Source organism: Eulemur rufifrons, chromosome 9 (assembly GCF_041146395.1).
Source record: "Eulemur rufifrons isolate Redbay chromosome 9, OSU_ERuf_1, whole genome shotgun sequence".
NCBI classification, from domain to species: domain Eukaryota; kingdom Metazoa; phylum Chordata; class Mammalia; order Primates; family Lemuridae; genus Eulemur; species Eulemur rufifrons.
In genome coordinates, this window is record NC_090991.1 from 44,228,461 (window position 1) to 44,246,943 (window position 18,483).

General features: G+C 45.5%; 2 protein-coding genes across 2 annotated transcripts; both read left to right on the forward strand.

Moving 5' to 3' along the window:
- The first annotated feature begins 865 nt into the window (after positions 1 to 865).
- Positions 866 to 4,664, forward strand: LOC138392404 (lysozyme-like protein 6). The gene is made up of 5 exons (XM_069483165.1): positions 866 to 971; positions 1,727 to 1,801; positions 2,047 to 2,205; positions 3,147 to 3,225; positions 4,444 to 4,664. Exons 1-5 carry the CDS (start codon positions 866 to 868, stop codon positions 4,511 to 4,513), a joined length of 489 nt encoding a protein of 162 aa, XP_069339266.1. The 3' UTR covers positions 4,514 to 4,664.
- Positions 4,665 to 6,709: 2,045 nt separating this feature from the next.
- LOC138391712 (uncharacterized) lies at positions 6,710 to 17,026 on the forward strand. Its single transcript, XM_069481629.1, has 5 exons — positions 6,710 to 6,805; positions 7,569 to 7,748; positions 14,478 to 14,515; positions 15,989 to 16,131; positions 16,238 to 17,026. The coding sequence occupies exons 1-5, from the start codon at positions 6,710 to 6,712 to the stop codon at positions 16,372 to 16,374; spliced, it is 594 nt and encodes a 197-aa protein (XP_069337730.1). The 3' UTR covers positions 16,375 to 17,026.
- The last annotated feature ends 1,457 nt before the right edge of the window (positions 17,027 to 18,483 follow it).

The window sequence follows — 18,483 nt, forward strand, 5'->3', positions numbered from 1 at the left end:
AACAAGGGCCATAGGAAAGAAAAACAGGACTGAGGCCGGAATCCCTGGTGCTGGCCAACACTCCCCCAAGGGCGGTGTGGGCAGAGGACTCCCAGGGGCTCCCCCGCCTCATTGCCCAGCCTAGTCAGCCTCTGGGAACCTGAGAACATATCATCCTCAACTACAGTTGTTCTGGGGCTCTCTCCCTGGTTCATCAAGAACCAGTCATTTATGACATACTTGACCTCCTGCCCACAGGGGTCGTCCACCTTCTGGCCCCTCTCACAGGGTCAGTGGGGTTGCCAGAATGTTTGGATCGCTGAGCCTCCCTGCACTGTGAGGCCGAGTCCTGTCTTTTTTCCCAGGCCCTCAAACTCCTGGGTGAATGTGTGTCCTGTCTTGGTAGGGAGTTCTCCACCTTTTAAAGCTGGAAAATTCACATTGGTTTTTTTGTTTGTGTTTTCCTTTTAAAAATCCCAAGCCTTGGATAGCTAGCGGGGAGGTGCTGGGGGGCAAGGTAAAGAAGAACGTGTGAGAGCAGTAATTTCCCAAGACAGCCCTCCTGCAGCCTTTCTCGCAGAAAACGCGTTCGTTGGAGGGGCTGCGTCTCCACTCACAGGTTCTGCCCTGGCCACTCCTGACCCTCCCGCACCCCCGGCACCGCCCAGCACCAAATCCACCCACTTCCTGCCTCACCCAACGCAGATCCATGGCTGCCTTGTTCCAAGTGGTAACACAAGTGCAACTCTGCACAAGATGCAAGGGTTCCTCTGCTCCATCTTTAAAAAGTCATTAATAAATCACATTTAGTAAGGGGTGAGAGTTAAGCACATTAGTGAGTAAAAGAAAATCTGAATGAGCAAGAATTGACACTCTGCCTAACTGAATGAATGGTGGCAGTTCAATAAGAGATGAAGAGCTGCGCACACCACGGAAGAACAGCACAGCCAGCCCCAGCGGCCCAGCCGTTCGGCTGGGGAGCAGCCCAGCATGTATGCCGGTGAGGGGTCTGGCAAAGTGAACGGCCCTCAGTTCCCCACCTGGCCGATCCATTCACCAGTGCTGGGCAAGACACACACCTGTTGTCTTGATGCCTGCCCCGGTGACCTCCCAAAGTTCCTTACTAAGAACGAAAAACGAGTGTCTTTCTCTGTGTGTTGACTTCAGTGAGCCATCAAACATTTACTGAAGGCCAGGCGAGGTGGCTCACGCCTGTAATCCCAGCTGTTTGAGAGACTGAGGCAGGAGGATCTCTTGAGCCCAGGAGTTTGAGGTTGCAGTGAGCTATGATGATACCACTGCACTCTAGCCCATGCGATAGAGGAAGACCCTTTCTCAGCAGAAAACACTTACTGAGTTTAAAGCAGAAGACTGAATAGTAATAATCATAGGAAGCAGCAGTGGCAGCAGCCACCATTTACAATTTGCTTACTTGGTGCTAAGCCCTAGGCTGGACATTTTACAGCCTTGTATCATTTAGCCCAACAATCCATGGGACCATCATCATTTGACAGATTAAGAAATGGCTCCAAGAACGTAGGCCACACATCCAAGACTATGAGTTAGGGTTTGAACCCAGGACTATTAGACTCCCAAGCCTCCTAACCATTAGGCTTCCCTGCTGTAGGGTATAGGGCAGGAGCCTGCAGGGTGTAGGGCAGGAGCCTGGCCCGGGTGGGCAACACTTTCTCCATTTATCTTGCTTTGTGGCTTTTTTTAGGTACATATCTTTATTCTTGTAACATAGGCCTCTTGAAGGCAGCATCTGTGTTTGACCCAGCCGAATGTCCCTCACTGGGCTTTGCACAGTTCCTGGTACACAGTAGGTGCTCAGTAAGTGCAGAAAGCATGGATGGATGGAAGGCTGGGTGAGTGGTTGTGCTGATGAATGGGTGGATGAACTGAGGGATGAGAGGGGAGGCCAATGGGCGTTTCCAGCCCTCTGGCTCCATCTAGCCTTTGAGCCTTGTCCCTTTTGTCTGATCCCTCCTGGCCCTTTCTCCTCCACTTCCCTTCTCACTTGGCTTGGTTCCCTCTAAATCCTGACCTCCTCCTCTCCATTCTAAGAGCTGTGCCTGGCTTTTATAGAAAGCAACTTCAACATATCAAAGGTAAATGAAAATGCAGATGGCAGCTATGACTATGGCCTCTTCCAGATCAACAGCCACTACTGGTGCAACGATTACAAGAGTCACTCGGAAAACCTTTGCCATGTGGACTGTCAAGGTCTGGCTAGGGCCCCAGGGTGGGAGAGGTGAGAGAGGAGACCAGGCTCTGCTCACAGGACTTCTCTTTCCACCCACAGCCTGGGAATGCCCCGCGAGAGATGGTCCAAAGAATTAGGGAATCCCTTTAGTGAGCCGAGGGTTGAACTAGTGGCCCTAATGCCCATGCAGTTAGGAGATTCTGTAGAGTCCTTGAGTAGGATCCAGAAAGGCTCTGAACAGCCAGTGGTAGTAGAGCGGCTGCAGCAAACTTCCACTGAGAGGATATTACATACTAAGCACTTTACATGCACAGCTCACTTCACCCAACTTTCCAGGCAAACTATTTATGATCCCCACTTTACAGATGAGCAAACTGAGGCCCATGAAGAGAACCAGCACTGAAGGCCAGACTGGTGGCTTCAAAGGCTCAGTTCTAATGACTCGGTGGTACCATCTTCAGTTAATAGTCTGAGCAAAGGCCAAGTGCAAACTCTCCACCTTAAATCTGATCCAGGAGGCTTGACAGGGCCCATGACTCTGTCCCTCACCTCCTTCACACACTCACTAACGTCCCTGGGCTCCTTGCTTGAAGAGTCCCCCTAGTTAGGCAGGACTTTACCATGGCCTCTGTGCTGTCTATTTTGGCATTTCCTCTTCCTAGAACCCCGCCCCCCCACCAAACTGTGGGTGAACCACCATCTACCCTGGCTAGGAAGAATAGTAACGAACAGGCCCAATTCTCAGTCCTCCTGCCCCCTCCTACCTCCACCCCTACCCACCCCCAACCTCCAGCAGCCATTGTAAAGATGTCTAAATGGGGCCCTGAGAGGGAGGTCTTGCCTGGACTGGAAGTACTCAGCCGCTAGGTGGCATAGGGCTGTTCAGGGAGGGCCAGTGTCTGCCTCAGTTTTGGGGACTGTCCTCTGTTGCCCTCACAGGTTTTCTCTTTCTCCCTTTCAGATCTGCTGAACCCCAACCTTCTCGCAGGCATTCACTGCGCAAAAATGATTGTGTCCAGATCAGGGGGCATGAACAAATGGTGAGGAGGACACGGTGGGACTAAGTTAGCGGGCAGAGCCCCAGGAAGGAGGACGTGGCAGAGAAAGGGGCAGTAGGCAAGGACTCATGGGCACTCCTTTGCCACATCTGAAAACATGTGGGGTGGAGGATGGGCTTGGAGATCTGAGCTAGAAGACCTGAGATCTGGTTCTTTCTCTGATACTGTATTAAACAAAACTCTTTCGGTTGCAGTGACAGAAAACAACTTGAGCTAGCCGGGGGAAATTTATTCTGGGAGGATAAGGTGTCTCCCTGAGCCCACTCAAGGGGTGCAGCTGGGCCTCAGGAAGGGAATGAAATCAGGGCTGGAAACTGTCAGCAAGCTTTCCCTGGCAGGCTTTGGCTTCTTTTGGTGCGTTCGCTTCACTACGTTGCAGTCCAGGTTTCTCTGTTCCCCAGTCCACAAGACACACTATGTGCGCCCCATGTTTGTGTGCTAAAGTCCTAAACGACTGTAGGGTCTGAACATGCTCAGTTCCCACCCAAGTTCCTGGGATGGAGAATCTGATTCAGCTTAGGCCACGTGTTCCCCCTTGGTCCAATCAGCTGTTGGCACCACAGGCGTTTAGCCACGTAATCGTGGCTACCCCAGGAGCGCTCTTGCCAGGATTCGCAATTTTTTCTATTAAAAGCATGGCGCTCATCAGCTGGGCAGACATCCCCAAAGCTATCAGCTCGCTAACACGGGACATTCAGATGTCACTTACCTTCTCTGAGCTACAAACTAGGTATATAAATAACATAAATGGCTGCCTCTACAGGCGATTGTCAGCATGGAGGGAGTTAAATGCTTTGCGTGCTCAAAACACTGTACAAAAGGGACATTGATGATTATTAGAACTGAGCCTCTCTGGAGGGAGAATCAATGGCTGCACTTTTTTTGTTTGTTTGTTTGTTGTGGTTTTGTTTGTTTTGCTTTTTTAGTAACTTTCAGCCCTGTAAAACAGTGCTCTCTCCCCATTCAGAGGGAGATGAGGATTTGAAACTGTGGAAGGGTACTGATCAGAGAAGAGGGCAAATACCAGGGATAAGGGACATTCACTGGAAGAATCAGAGGAGCCAGTGAAGGACAGACCAGAGGGCTAGTAATGAAGGGGATTCTGGGTGTTGCTCTGCATGGAAACTCACCAAGAACTGGGTGGTGTGTGTGGAGATGATACTAAGTCGGAAGCAAGAACCGTGTCTTTTTTCTCCACAGGGTAGAATGGAGGTTGCACTGCTCAGGCCGGCCACTCTCCTACTGGATGACAGGATGCCGCCTGGAATGAAACAGGGTGCAGGCCCGCTGTAGAGTCATTCCAGGACTCCCGTCCTCACTTGGAGGTTCTTCGTTTCTTCTTCTTCTTGCCTCCGCTTCATGTTATTTTCTTCCCTTCCCATTTACAAGCAAAACTGATCAGAGCCCTGGGAATAAATGGTTTTCTCGGGCTTCCTCCTTGTTGATATCCAGGCCCAATCCCATGGTTCCTGTCTGTCATTTGCAAAACCAAGAGGACCACAATAAAGAAATCTATAGTTTTTTTTTTTTTTTTTTTTTTTTTTGAGACAGAGTCTCACTCTGTTGCCCAGGCTAGAGTGAGTGCCGTGGTGTCAGCCTAGCTCACAGCAACCTCAAACTCCTGAGCTCAAGGGATCCTCCTGTCTCAGCCTCCCGAGTCTCTGGGACTACAGGCATGCACCACCATGCCCGGCTAATTTTTTCTATATGTATTTTTAGCTGTCCATATAATTTCTTTCTATTTTTTTTTTTAGTACAGATGGGCTCTCGCTCTTGCTCAGGCTGGTCTCGAACTCCTGAGCTCAAACGATCCGCCCACCTCGGCCTCCCAGAGTGCTAGGATTACAGGCGTGAGCCACCGCGCCCGGCCAAAATCTATAGTTTTTGAATTATTAAAGCAGTGCCTGTGCAAAGAATGTGTTAATTTATTCATTATTAATTCCATGTATATTTGAGTACCTAATACAATAGGAGTGTGCTGGTTACTAGAAGGAAGATAAAACATAACTATTGCTCTTGAGGTTCTTGGGGGTAAGGGTCTGGTATTAAGGTAGAGAAAGGAGTGGTGAGATGGAGAAATGGTGATAGGTGCTAATGATTTTGGGGTGGTTTGGGAGAATGGGCTATTAATAGAATCTAGATGATTAAAAATGTCTTCTCTGGATAGGATCCAGTTTGCTTGGAGGGTGCTGGTGTAGAGTAGAACTGCTTAAAGACAAGGCAAAGGCAGAAAAGGGACTGTTGGAAGAATGTCCTGCACATAGCCATCGTCAGTAAATGTCTGGCCAAACTGGGGTGTTATTCTGGCCACTCAAACTGCTTCAGCTATAAGATTTGACTATTCAGTAAGTAGTTCCCAGACTTTTGGATTTCACAAGCCAGTAAAATGTCAAAAAAATTAAAACTGATATTTCCAACTTTTAATTTTAATGCCCAAGTAAGTGTATTAAAACAACTATTCTCTATTTATCAGCATCTTTCATAAAACACATTTTTTTGTGTGTCAAAATTGTAGGGAGGTCATGCTTGTAGAAGAATGAAATGGAATACATTTTATTTTGTGGAAAAAAAAAAAACACAAAAAAAACCCTGATCATATTGTCCTTTTCTCATTTAGCTGAGGACAGGTGAAAATTTCATCACAGACAAGCACAGGTCTGAGGACTATTATTTTTATAAAAACCACAGGAGACTTGTTTTGCAGGGTTTCTTATGGTTCTGACATTCTAGTTTAAAGAGTCTTAGGCCTCTTTCATTCTCAGTAAGTAGCCGATTATGACGCCTAGAACACTCCTTCTCAGGCACCATCAGCTCCAGTGTTGGTGCCCTATTTGGACCCACTTTTTGATTTTTGTCCCCAAATTTACCTCTCCTTCTTTCTTACTCTGCCCACCCCCAACCTCCCACACCATCTGAAACACACATACGCAATTTATCAGAATCGCGCAGGACAACTAGAGAGTTCTTTTTAAGGATTTCATGCGACTGTTAATGGTTTAGTGAGTTATACTTTGATTTGCGTATTTAAAACTGAAAACACTCAAGTCAAAGGATAGCACCTTTAGCGGTTATTTCCTACAAGATCAGTAGGTAGTGTTAACTCCCCAGTATCCTAGTCTCCTCCAGGAGTAAAGATGAAGCCGACTGCTATGAAGGTGTCCCTATCCTTCGATCCTGAAAGCCCATCCTAGGACTCTGCCGTAACAACACAACTCTGAGATTGGAGCGCCTTGGCTGGAGGAAGCGAATTGACTCAGAGAGCGGCCTGGGGTGGGAGGGGCGAGGGAGCGCTCAGAGTGCCGGCCCCGCCCCCGCCCCGCCCCCGCCCCGCCCCCGCCCCGCCCCCGTCCTCCGCGCCGTGCCGGCCCCGCCCCTCGCATGCGTCCGTTTTTTAAAAAGCGAGGGCATGCCTTGCGCAGGCGCAGTACTGCTCGAGCCTTAGCCGTGCAGGCGTAGTGGCGGTTGGATGGCTGAGTTGGTACCTTTTGCGGTTCCCACCGACAGTGACAAAACCTTGCTAGAGTGGGAGCTAAGCTCTGGACCCACGGCCGACGAGTTGCATGTAAGCTGGGGCCAGGGTGGAGGGAGGGATGAAGATGGCCGCCCACCCGTGACTGGGAGCTCGGGAGTCCTGCCTTGGGACTTCACCTGCTTCGTAGCCTCCACTGACGGGTTCTTAGTTCGGTAGGGGGCCCCAGCTCTCAGTTCGGTAGCGGACCCCAGCAGTCACCTAGCCCCAACAGATTTTATTTTTTTTTTATTTTATTTTTTTTTTTTTTGAGACAGAGTCTCACTCTGTTGCCCAGGCTAGAGTGAGTGCCGTGGCGTTAGCCTAGCTCACAGCAACCTCAAACTCCTGAGCTCAAGCGATCCTCCTGTCTCAGCCTCCCAAGTAGCTGGGACTACAGGCATGTGCCACCATGCCCGGCTAATTTTTTCTATATATATTTTTAGCTGTCCATATAATTTCTTTCTATTTTTAGTAGAGATGGGGTCTCGCTCTTGCTCAGGCTGGTCTCGAACTTCTGAGCTCAAACGATCCGCCCACCTCGGCCTCCCAGAGTGCTAGGATTACAGGCGTGAGCCACCGCGCCCGGCCCCCAACAGATTTTAGAGACCCAGAGACACCTCTCAACAGCCAGCACATTTTGCCTTCTAATGCTTCTTAAAGCTTAGAATTTAAGAGGAAAACTTGTTCATGAAATGAGAAGTGTTTCGAGTTGCACCCACTGTGGACAAGAGTTTGGGGAATAGGAGGCGACGTGAAGTTTTGTTTTCTGGCCATGAGATTTCATGCACTTACTTGGCGTGGGACCACCCCACAGAATTCTCTGTTCACAGAATTCTCCCACTTTGGCCTTCTGTATTCAGTCCGGGTCTTCCCAAACGCTGCAGTGGCTCGTCCTGGTTTCTGTGCCATCATCAAGTTTTATTCAGCAAGGGATGCCCGTAGAGCCCAAAAGGCATGCGACCGGAAGCAGCTTTTTCAGAAATCTCCAGTGAAGGTGGGTTCAAATATGGAATTCTTAGCTCCATATGAGTGGAGCTCATGGAGTGGAATGAAGTGCTGAATTCAATATGCTAGTGTTTGTCTGGCATTCTGGTTTACAGAATACTCTCAGATAAATTGCCACGCTGATCTTCCAGTTCCTTAGATGGAGAAACTCAAACTCAGGATGGTTAAGTGCCTTGCTTAAGGTTCATGACAAGAACTATGAAAGCTAGAGGTCAAACCCAAACTTAAAATCCCATGTCATTTTGTGCTGCCCTTTAAGAAATCTTTACCAGAAGATTTCTGCTCATATTTACTTTTATGTAGATTTAAAATGTGTGAGCATGGCAAACTCTTTTTGCCAGTTGCAACATAAAGGAAGCTTTATCATCCTCATCCTCATCATTACTCTCAAGCTGCCTACTCAGAACGCCCTTTAGTTCCCAGAACATGGGAACATTTTTTTAATGCACTATAAAAACCCGATTCCATACTAACCTGCCAACCAATTTCACTTTCCCAGAGACACAGAATGATCTCTTGTGCCTCAATTCAACCATCTTTCATTTTTTCAAGGACCATTTTAGTTCCTTATTGGCTACTTGATCTGGCTACTTCCTACTGACTTTGCTGCCTTTTCTTGTCCATATTCCTTTCTTCATTGATTTAACCTTGATTGAATCTGAGAACTCTACTTAGTGACTCCAGGTATACTACTCCATTTCTGTAGCCTGTCCGACACCCTCTTCAATCCTGGCTCCACTTCCTGTGATTGAAATGATTACCTGTCAGACATTCTTTAATTTTTGGACTATGATCTGCTTAACCAGTGACCATCTCACATAACCACTCAGATATCATAGATAGTACTGGAAATATTATGAAATAGTTAGTTGGTATCATTTTGTGAGTAATGAGTTTTTAGTGCTCTTTGGACATTGAGACCATTCCATAAGCTTTAGGTTTTGAGAATTTCACAGCATAAAGTCCATCACCAATAGAGTGATGAAGGAAATGATCTACAAGTCAATATATAGTTGAGAGGAGAGGGCATTCATATTATTATAGATGTATTTATGTATTAAATACATTTATTTACCTAACTCAGAGTTTGGGTTACTATCCCCCCAAAATTGTCATCTACTTTAATTACATATTCTTTTATACTTTGGCAAGTACACATAGTTCTTGTCTTTTCTGCGTTTTATAAATACAGAGAATAACATTTTAAAATAAAATTGAGGACAGGCCTAAGGCAGCTGAAAGAGTTTTTTTCAGTGGCATGAAAGAAAATGGTTGCCAGCAAGAACTGGCAAGGTTATCCAGGTGACAACTGTCTGTATTATCTAGGGTCCCAGAGCCCTTCTGAGGCTTCCTGGTTGTCCAGAAAAGCTCCAGGCTGACTCACAACACGGGCAAGTCTCCTTTCAGCATCCAGCATTCAAAAGTTAGCCTTCATTTCTCCTTCCCAACAGGTATTATCTCTATCTCTTCAGTTGGAGAAAGTAATTTCATTTTTTATTTACTCATTCCTTCATTCCTTCACTCAGTCAACAAGACAATCAATCCTCTATTATATGCCAAGAACTCCGCTTGGTTCTGGGAATGAGAAAAGAATAAGACATGGTTCCCTTGGGCACTTAAGGAGGTTATAAACCAGTGATAGAGGAAGATGCATAAATAAGTCAATAAAGAATTAATAAGGCTTTGATTTTACCTGTATTATTTGAATTTTATGACTATCTTCATGTACTACACTTTTCAAAAAATGAAATAGACATGTAAGAAAGAACTAGTGATGCAAGAAATCCACAGTGATGTGGAAAATGTTTAAAGAAGCTTCTTTTTTTTTTTTTTTTTTTTTTTGAGACAGAGTCTCACTCTGTTGCCCAGGCTAGAGTGCCGTAGTGTCAGCCTAGCTCACAGCAACCTCAAACTCCTGAGCTCAAGCGATCCTCCTGCCTCAGCCTCCCGAGTAGCTGGGACTACAGGCATGCACCACCATGCCCGGCTAATTTTTTCTATATATATTTTTAGCTGTCTATATAATTTCTTTCTATTTTTAGTAGAGATGGGGTCTCGCTCTTGCTCAGGCTGGTCTTGAACTCCTGAGCTCAAACGATCCGCCCACCTCGGCCTCCCAGAGTGCTAGGATTACAGGCGTGAGCCACCGCGCCCGGCCTAAAGAAGCTTCTTAATGCAGATGAACCTCTAATTGTTTTCATTGCTTGTGAAATTTATGGAGGTATGTATATTACCTCTTCTGACAGGGGTTAGTAACTTGGGAAGACGGGTGGTTGTGGGATCATCTTACCTGCTCTTCAGGCCATATTCTCAAGCAGGAGCTACTGGATAGGAAGACTGAAATGATTTCTTTTCTTTGCTCAATCACTACCCTATAATTTACCTCTGCAGGGCTTCCTTAGTTGCTTTAAAAATGTGGCAAACAAGTTTTTTAAAGATGGCTATCCGAGACAGAAACCCCTGGGTCAGCACATGAAGCAGAGCAGAGCTGCAAGGACCAGTGGCTCCCTGGTCCATGAGACAGGAGCAGAACCTGGCAGAATGTACGGGTTGAGTGGCCCTTATCTGGATGCTCAGGACCAGAAGTGTTTCAGATATCAGATTTTTCAAATTTTGAAATATTTGCATTATACTTACCAGCTGAGCATCCCTAATCTGAAAATCTGAAATCCAAAATGCTCCAGTGAGCATTTTCTGGGAGTCTCATGTTGGTGCTCAAAAATTTCAGACCTTGAGCATTTTGGATTTCAGATTTTCAGATTAGGGATACTCAACCTATATTAACTTACCTAAAGAAAAACATATCTATCTGCAGGAGGCTGGTCAGTAGTAAAAACTTAGAAAAGGTGAGGAAGAGACCAGCGTGGGCAGCGTCCATCCAACCATGGCAGGAGAGTGCACACGGCCTCAGGCGGCAGACGTGGGGTCAGGCCCACTGCTGAGACTGTGCCTAGGGGGAGATGGCCGCATCCGGCACCTCAGCTCTTTCCATTAAACTCTGGATTCAGCTGATTCCTTTTGTTCTAATTCCGTTTTCACCAAGTCGCTTTCTGGTTGTACTTGAGCATGTGGTGGAGGCCTCTCTCCACAGAGGTTTTGTCTAAGGAGCAGATGTATTTCTCATTGACAAGGCATGATCTGGCATTCTGATTGTTGGTCAGTCTTGTGATCTTGGTATGGTGACACTGCTCCAAGAGGAAGAAGTGGATTGAGGACAGAGTCTGATTTCGGAGCCCAGGAAGCAGGGACCAGCATGGGGTCAGTTTGTCAAGGCCTCAGGAAGACGGTCCCTGGCCATTACCCAGACAGTACCCTCTGCATCATCTCCAGGTCGCATGTGGCCTTTTGCTTTTTTTTGAATTCCTATAAATTCCTCTACTGCTTTTAGTTTCTATGTACAGTTTAACCTTATATTTGTATTTATATCTTTTCATTATTTCCTCTCCCCACTTAGATGATAAGCTTTTTGAGGGTAAGGTAGCATGCAGTGTTTTACCTTTAGTAGACAAAGGCATTTCCAGGAAGAGGGATGTGGCATTTTGTTAATTCCACAATGAGGAATAATGCAACATAATATTTATTTGAATTAGCATATAGAGTCTGGCAATAGACAATCCATGTGTTCCTAAGGCTTTTGAAATGTCACCTTTTCATATTCCAAGCAGTGGAAGAAAATGAATAAATGGAAATGGAACAGCTCTGCCTAACTCTTTGGGTGACACGTAATGGCAGATCCCTATCTCTCACCTTAAACATACATCATTATATGTAAGAAAAGAAAAGTATTAGAAAGAAAATAGAAGCCATATTTTTATACTCCTGTGATGGAAAAGAGCTTTCTACGCCTGACAGCACAGGCAGAAACCTTTGGTGGATTTGACCACCTTGTCTGTGAGACCATTGGCAAACTTAGCCCTGGGGGAAGCCAAGCATGGGCTGGAGAGTTTTCCGTATATGGTCTGGTTTAATCCTCACAATGATCCTGTTAGGAAGAGACCATCATCCCTCTTGTACAGATGAAGGAGATCAACTTAAGGCCCCAGTAGCAAAGCCAAACACAGAGCCCAGATCCCACGCACTGCAAAGCCTGCATTCTTCATTACCATTCTGCCTCCTTAAAGACAAAAACACTGGCAAGTATTTGAAACATTGAAATACAACGAAAACCTTTGAAAGGATTAATATATTTAATATCAGAAGAGTATTATAAATCAACAAGCCCAACAATCCAGTGGAAAAGGGAACAAAGGCTGCAAGGAGCAGGTGTGATTGTAGTCTGAGTCATCCCATCAGCGGCCCTCACCTCATGGCTTACCTGGTGTGGGGGCTGGGAAAGAGGCCGTCCCTGATATTTTCTTCTAGTACTTTCATGACATTGTATTATTTAAATTTTTTAACACATATGGAATTTGTTTTATTATTTGTTTTTTAGTATGGTTGAGGTAGAGGATCTTTTATTCTCTTACATGAATATACAATTGTTTTTTTGTTTTGTTTTTTTTTTTTTTGTTGAGACAGAGTCTCACTTTGTTGCCCAGGCTAGAGTGAGTGCCGTGGCGTCAGCTTAGCTCACAGCAACCTCAGACTCCTCGGCTTAAGCGATCCTCCTGTCTCAGCCTCCCGAGTAGCTGGGACTACAGGCATGCGCCACTATGCCCGGCTAATTTTTCTATATAGATTTTTAGTTGTCCATATAATGTCTTTCCATTTTTAGTAGAGACGGGGTCTCGCTCAGGCTGGTCTCGAACTCCTGACCTTGAGCAATCCACCCGCCTCGGCCTCCCAGAGTGCTAGGATTACAGGCATGAGCCACCACGCCCGGCCTCAATTGTTTTAAAATAATTTTTATTGAATGATTCATTCTTTCTTCACTGACCTAAAACACCATCTGTATCTGAAATCTACTCTCTTCCATTGATCCAGTTGTCTTTCTGTACCAGTACCAGTATCATACTACTTAATTCCAGTTGCTTTGTGACATATTTTGAGTTAAATATTTGGCAGGTCAACCTCCTTTTCTTTGGTCTTATTTTTTTCATACATTTCATAGCTATTCTTGCATATTTTCTCTACCAAACATCAGCTGGCCAGTTTTTGTAAAAAACTATCATGGGATTGGAAGAGGATCACATTAAATTTGTAGACTAGTTTGAGAATTGACATCTTTATGTCATTCTAGGAACATGGTATCTCATGGCGTGTATTCATTTCTTCCTAATGTCCTTCAGAAGAGTTTTCATGTTTGCATCACATAGACCTTACATCTCCTGTTAGGTAAAAGATCTTTGTATCTTTGTTCCTAAATACTTTATACATTTCTATTGTGTTTGTAAGTGGAATCTTTCTTCCATTTTCTAATCAGTTATTGGTGGTACACAGGAAAGCTATTGAGGTTTGTGTGCTGATCTCTTGATTTTGTATATAACCACCTTACTGAATTTTCATATACTTCCAATAAAAAGTTGATTCTCTTGGGCATTTTAGGTTGTCTATCATTTCATATGCAAACAGTGATACTTTTGTTTCTTCCTTTCCAATGCTTACAACCCGTTTATTTTTCTTATTGCATTGATCAGGACCTCCTCAACAATGATGAATAGTAGCAATAATTACAGGCGTCCTACTCTTGTTGTTGACTTTAAAACAATGCTGTTGTTTAGGTTTGTGATAGATACTTTGATCAAGTTAAGGATGTTTCCTTTTTTTTCTAATTTTAAGAGTTTTTATCAGGAATTATTTGTTATCTAAGACAGTCAATAAAATGTATTAAGTGCCAGCTGCATACAAGACCCCAAGCTAGGTACAGTTGGCCCTCTGCATTATTGAGGTCCACATCTGCAAACTCAACCAACCAGTGAATCAAAATATTTGAATGAATAAAATAAAATAAAAAATAGAGTGTAATAACATAGCACTTACATTGTATTAGATATTATAAGTAACCTAGAGGTGATTTAAGGTATATAGGATGATGTACATAGGTTATGTACATACACTATACCATTTTATATAGGGACTTGAGGGTCCTTGGATTTTGGTACTTGATTGGGGTGGTGGGGATCTTGGAACCAGTACCCTGGAGATACCAAGGAAAGAGTCAAAGAAAAATTAAACCGGATAGAATTCCTATCTTCAGGCCAGGCGTAGTGGTGCTTCATGCCTGTAATCCTAGCACTCTGGAAGGGTGAGGCAGGAGGACTGCTTGAGGTCAGGAGTTCAAGACTAGCCTGAGCAAGTGCAAGACCCTATCTCTACTAAAAATAGAAAAATTAGCCAGGCGTCCTGGCACGCACTTCTAGTCCCAACAACTTTGAGAGGCTGAGGCAAGAGGATCACTGGAGCCTGGGAGTTTGAAGTTGCAGTGAGCTATGATCATGCCACTGTACTCTAGCCAGGGTGACAGAGCAAGATTCTGTCTCAAAAAAAAAAAAAAAGAATTCCTGTCTTCAAAGAAGTTATCTCTTAGCCTCACCTGTAGTCCCAGGTACTCAGGAGGCTGAGGCAGGAGGATCACTTGAGCCCAAGAGTTTGAGGCTACAGTAAGCTATGATGATGCCACTGTACTCTAGCCAGGGCAACAGAGTGAGAGCCTTCTCTATGGAAAAATAGATGAAAAGAAGTTACCCCACTGGGTAGATAAGACTTAAAAGGAATGAACAAAGATTTGGAGATAGTGGCCATTATGATGGATAATCATGATTGTTTTCTTCCAAAACAGATTTATTTTAGAAGATCATCACAAGGATCCTCGAGGAGGTAAATATTGGTCTGCCGATTTTTAAGTTAGAATTTTAGAACTAGAGGAGAACTTAGAACTCATCTATTTCAGTCCCCTCATTTTACAGTGAGGAAACTGCCAGAGGCAGGACGAATACTTACGTACCCTAGTGCTTTGCCTTGTTCCAGCAAAATTAGCTCCCCAGCCAAAGCTGAGTTGGACAGGACTGGCAAGGACGCACCTGCTGTCACCAGTCCTTCAAGGGAAGGTGGAGGAGTTATGGTTGTGTCTGTCCCTGCTGGTGGTGGGCATCGGGCCAGGCCAGAGGCCTTTTCATAGGCTCTGGGGAAGAGATAGGGAAGGCCACATGATATGGGGGCAAGGGAGCTAGTCGCCTTCAAGGCTGATGGAAGGTAGAAGATATGAATCCTCCCTCTAGAGTGGCAGGAAAACCTACCTTCTCATCCTCCTGGTTTTTGGGACCCCACTCTCTATTCCTTTTATCTCAACCTCATAGAATTTTAACTAGGAGAGACCTTAGACAGTAGTTTGTCTCTTCCTTTTATAAGAAGGAAATAGAGACACAGAAAGGGAAATTATCTTGCCCCGTGGTCACACTGCTAGTGAGTGTCAGAAAGAGACTGGTCCCTTTCCAGCTGGGGGCTTCTCCATTGATTATACTCTACTTGGGCTGTGAGCTGCATTTTATATCACAAACAATACACATATGCTGTGTAGACATAAGTAGTTTCTAAAACAGTACACTCTGATTTGTTTCCATTCCGTTCATATTCAAAAAGAATATTTTGTCCTTTTAAGTGATTTCACAGCTCACTCCCCAGTGACAGCCTGCAGTATTAAAATCTGTAAGACAGATAACTTTGCTAGCTACACCCAGGCATTTGCTTGATGTGACTCAACTTATAGGACAAAGCTTCTAGGAAAATAGAAGCACTTTCTCCCTCACTCCCCAGCAAATGCTGCATGTGGGACTAAGTTGGAAAGGGACTGATGTAACATGCTTCTGGATAGAGTAAAATACTTCTGCCCTGTATGGTTGTATGGTTTGTTCACTGCACAAGAGCACTTGGCCAAGGGGGTAAGCGAGGCTGAAAATCCTGCCTGCACTCCATGCCAAGCCACGCACAAAGGTCTCCCCAGTGACATTGTGGGGCCCTCTTGGACAGACACGGAGAGCTTCTGGAATCCAGCACACATGGAATTATTTTCAGGATCCCAGGTCTGTAGTGATGTTGCTGACTGTGATTATGGACCAAGGTACATGTTTAGTCCTAATAAGACCAGAGATGTACATCGTGAGAGACCTGGAACATGGCAGGAATCACTAATTGTCTTGAGTGTGTGTGTTTCCCCCAAGGGGCTTTTTCAGATTTCTGCCTCAGAAATGCTCCTCGCAAAGTGAGAGCCAGGTAAATTTCAGGAGGATTCATTGCTGTGGCCAGAGAAAGCAGGGGAAATGCAGAACCAATACTTCCGTGTCTTTTTTCTAGGAGGGCTTTTTCTGCAGATGGCGGCCACTTTGGCTTAGGGATATGTACAGACCTCTCAATGCCACACGCCAGAAAAACATGGCAGAGAAGCTGCACGACAAGGACTCTTCTGATGAGGAGGAGATTTTCAACAAGGATGCAGGGTAAATGGCTGGGGACAATTGAGAATCCTATCTAAAATGAGGCATATCGAAAAGTTTAATTGCTCCTTTCAAGAGTAAAAGCCTTGGCATTGTCTTCCTATCCCAGGGCGCTCAGCGAAGTTGTGGTGGCCACACTGGTGGAGTCGGCTGCCGAGGGTTAGGAAAGTGAGACCGCGCCCGTGCACACGCTACCTTAGTGACGGTCCTCACAGCACAATGGCTGGCATCCTCCAGAGTGCGTGATGTAGAGACAGAGCCAGCGCCAGGCAGAAGTTATCCTTTTCACGACCTGGCTTCACAGGACACACAGCGTCACATCTGCCACACGACATGGATAGTTAGAGGTCAGTCGCTAAAAGCAGCCCACATTCAAGGGGAGGGGATTTAGACTCCATCTTTTGAAGAAAGAGCTTGTGGACATATTTTAAAACTACCTGCATATAAAAAAGCGAACTGTTTCTCTCCACTACTCTCATTCTTAGTACTTCACTTCCTACACCAGATCTGGGGAGGGGTCCCCACACCCAGCAATTCTCCAATTCTCTGTGGACACTGACTGGGTATCGTACAATCCAATTCTGACACTAACCGGAGTTAGCATCAGACCCCACAGGCTAAGGGTTTAGTCCCACAAAACTGCCCCCTTTTCAGATGTCAATCGAAAGTCCAGGATGTCACCTGTATGTCTGACCAACTGGCTATAAACTGGAGGTTCCCACAACCCCCTCCTCAGGTTCTATCATTTGCCAAAAAGGTTCACAGAATCCAGGAAAACAGTTGACTTACGATTGCCGATTTATTACAAAGGATGTTTTAAAGAATAGAAATGAGCACCCAGATGAAGAAATGGAGAGGTCCTCGTGGATTTGGGGTACACTGTCAGATCCCACAGGGTGAGGGCTCAGTCCCCAAAACTGCCACCACCACCACTGCTAGACACTAGTTGCAAGTCCAGGCCTCTGCGACTTCTAACCCACTGGTTTCAAGTTGGGGTTTCCACGACCCCCTCTTTGAGTTCGATTAATTTGCTGGAGTGGCTCACAGAACTTATGGAAACAGTCACTTACATTTACTGGTTTAATATAAAGGATATAGCTGAAGAGAGGCACAGGGCGAAGTATTGGGGGAGCGGTACGGAGTGTCCATGCCCTCCCTGGCACGCCACCCTCCAGGAACCTCTACTTGTTCAGCTATCCAGAAGTGAAGAACAGGAATTGATAGTAGGAAAATGTGTGCTCTCTTTGATTCTAACTGATGCTATTCGCTTCTGTGACTATGCTTGCTTTTAGTTGTTTAATAAATATAGTTAATCAGAATGAAAAACAGAGATAAGAACAAAGGTAACTCCATGATAGGCTAGGCTTCCTGGATGTGAGAAGCCTAGTTCTGCTTCTGTATATATGGTTTGCTGGCTTGGTGCTTAGTGTATGGCAGGCTTCACTAAAGTAAAGGAAAACAAAGCCCCAGGGAAGGTAACCTCAAGTTATTTCCTGATAAAGGGCTGGAGAATCCAGGTGCCCTCCAACCAACTAAGTAGATAAGAAGAGCAAGACATGATCAGCGCATGAACGGCTTGTGCAGGGCGTGTGTTCCCAGTATCGCTTGTAACCAAAAACTAGAAGGTATGCAACAACAGCCCCCCTCCCTCGTCGGAGACCCTCCTCTTCCCCTGGATGATGTTAACTACAACTGGTGCCAGTCCAAAAAGCCCGAAGCTTAGAGTCAACAAACCTGAAGCCAACGCGATCAGCCACTTCTAAATAAAAGGAACAAATAAACTGAAGGGGGATAAAGTGCAGACTAGTGTGTCGTGTGCAGACTAGTGTGTCATGTGCAGACTAACGTGTTGTGTGCAGAATAACGTGTCGTGTGAAAACTAGCATACAGAAAAGTATAAAAGCCTAATCTTTACCCCAGGGCGGGGTCCTAGTTCCTGGAGAGGCCACTGCGTTGGTGCTCTGGAATTTGGACCCTGGCCCGGGGCTAGTTAATAAACTCCTTTGCCTTTTTGCAGCCTCAGTGACTCTGCCTCTCTGTTCCTGGGGCCAAGGGGAACCGGATCTAACAGAAGCTCTCTGAACTCTGGCCTCTTGGGGTTTTTGTTTGTTTGTTTTGGTTTGGTTTGGTTTTTTTCCTTTTTTTTTTTTTTGATGATAGGGTCTTACCCTGTTACCCAGATTGGAGTGCAGTGGTGTCATCATAGCTCACTGCAATCTCAAACTCCTGGGCTTAAGTGACCCTCCTGCCTCAGCCTCTCATGTAGCTGGGACTACAGACGTGCACCACCATGCACAGCTAATTTTTCTATTTTTTGTAGAGACAGGGTCTTGCTGTGTTGCTCAGGCTGGTCTT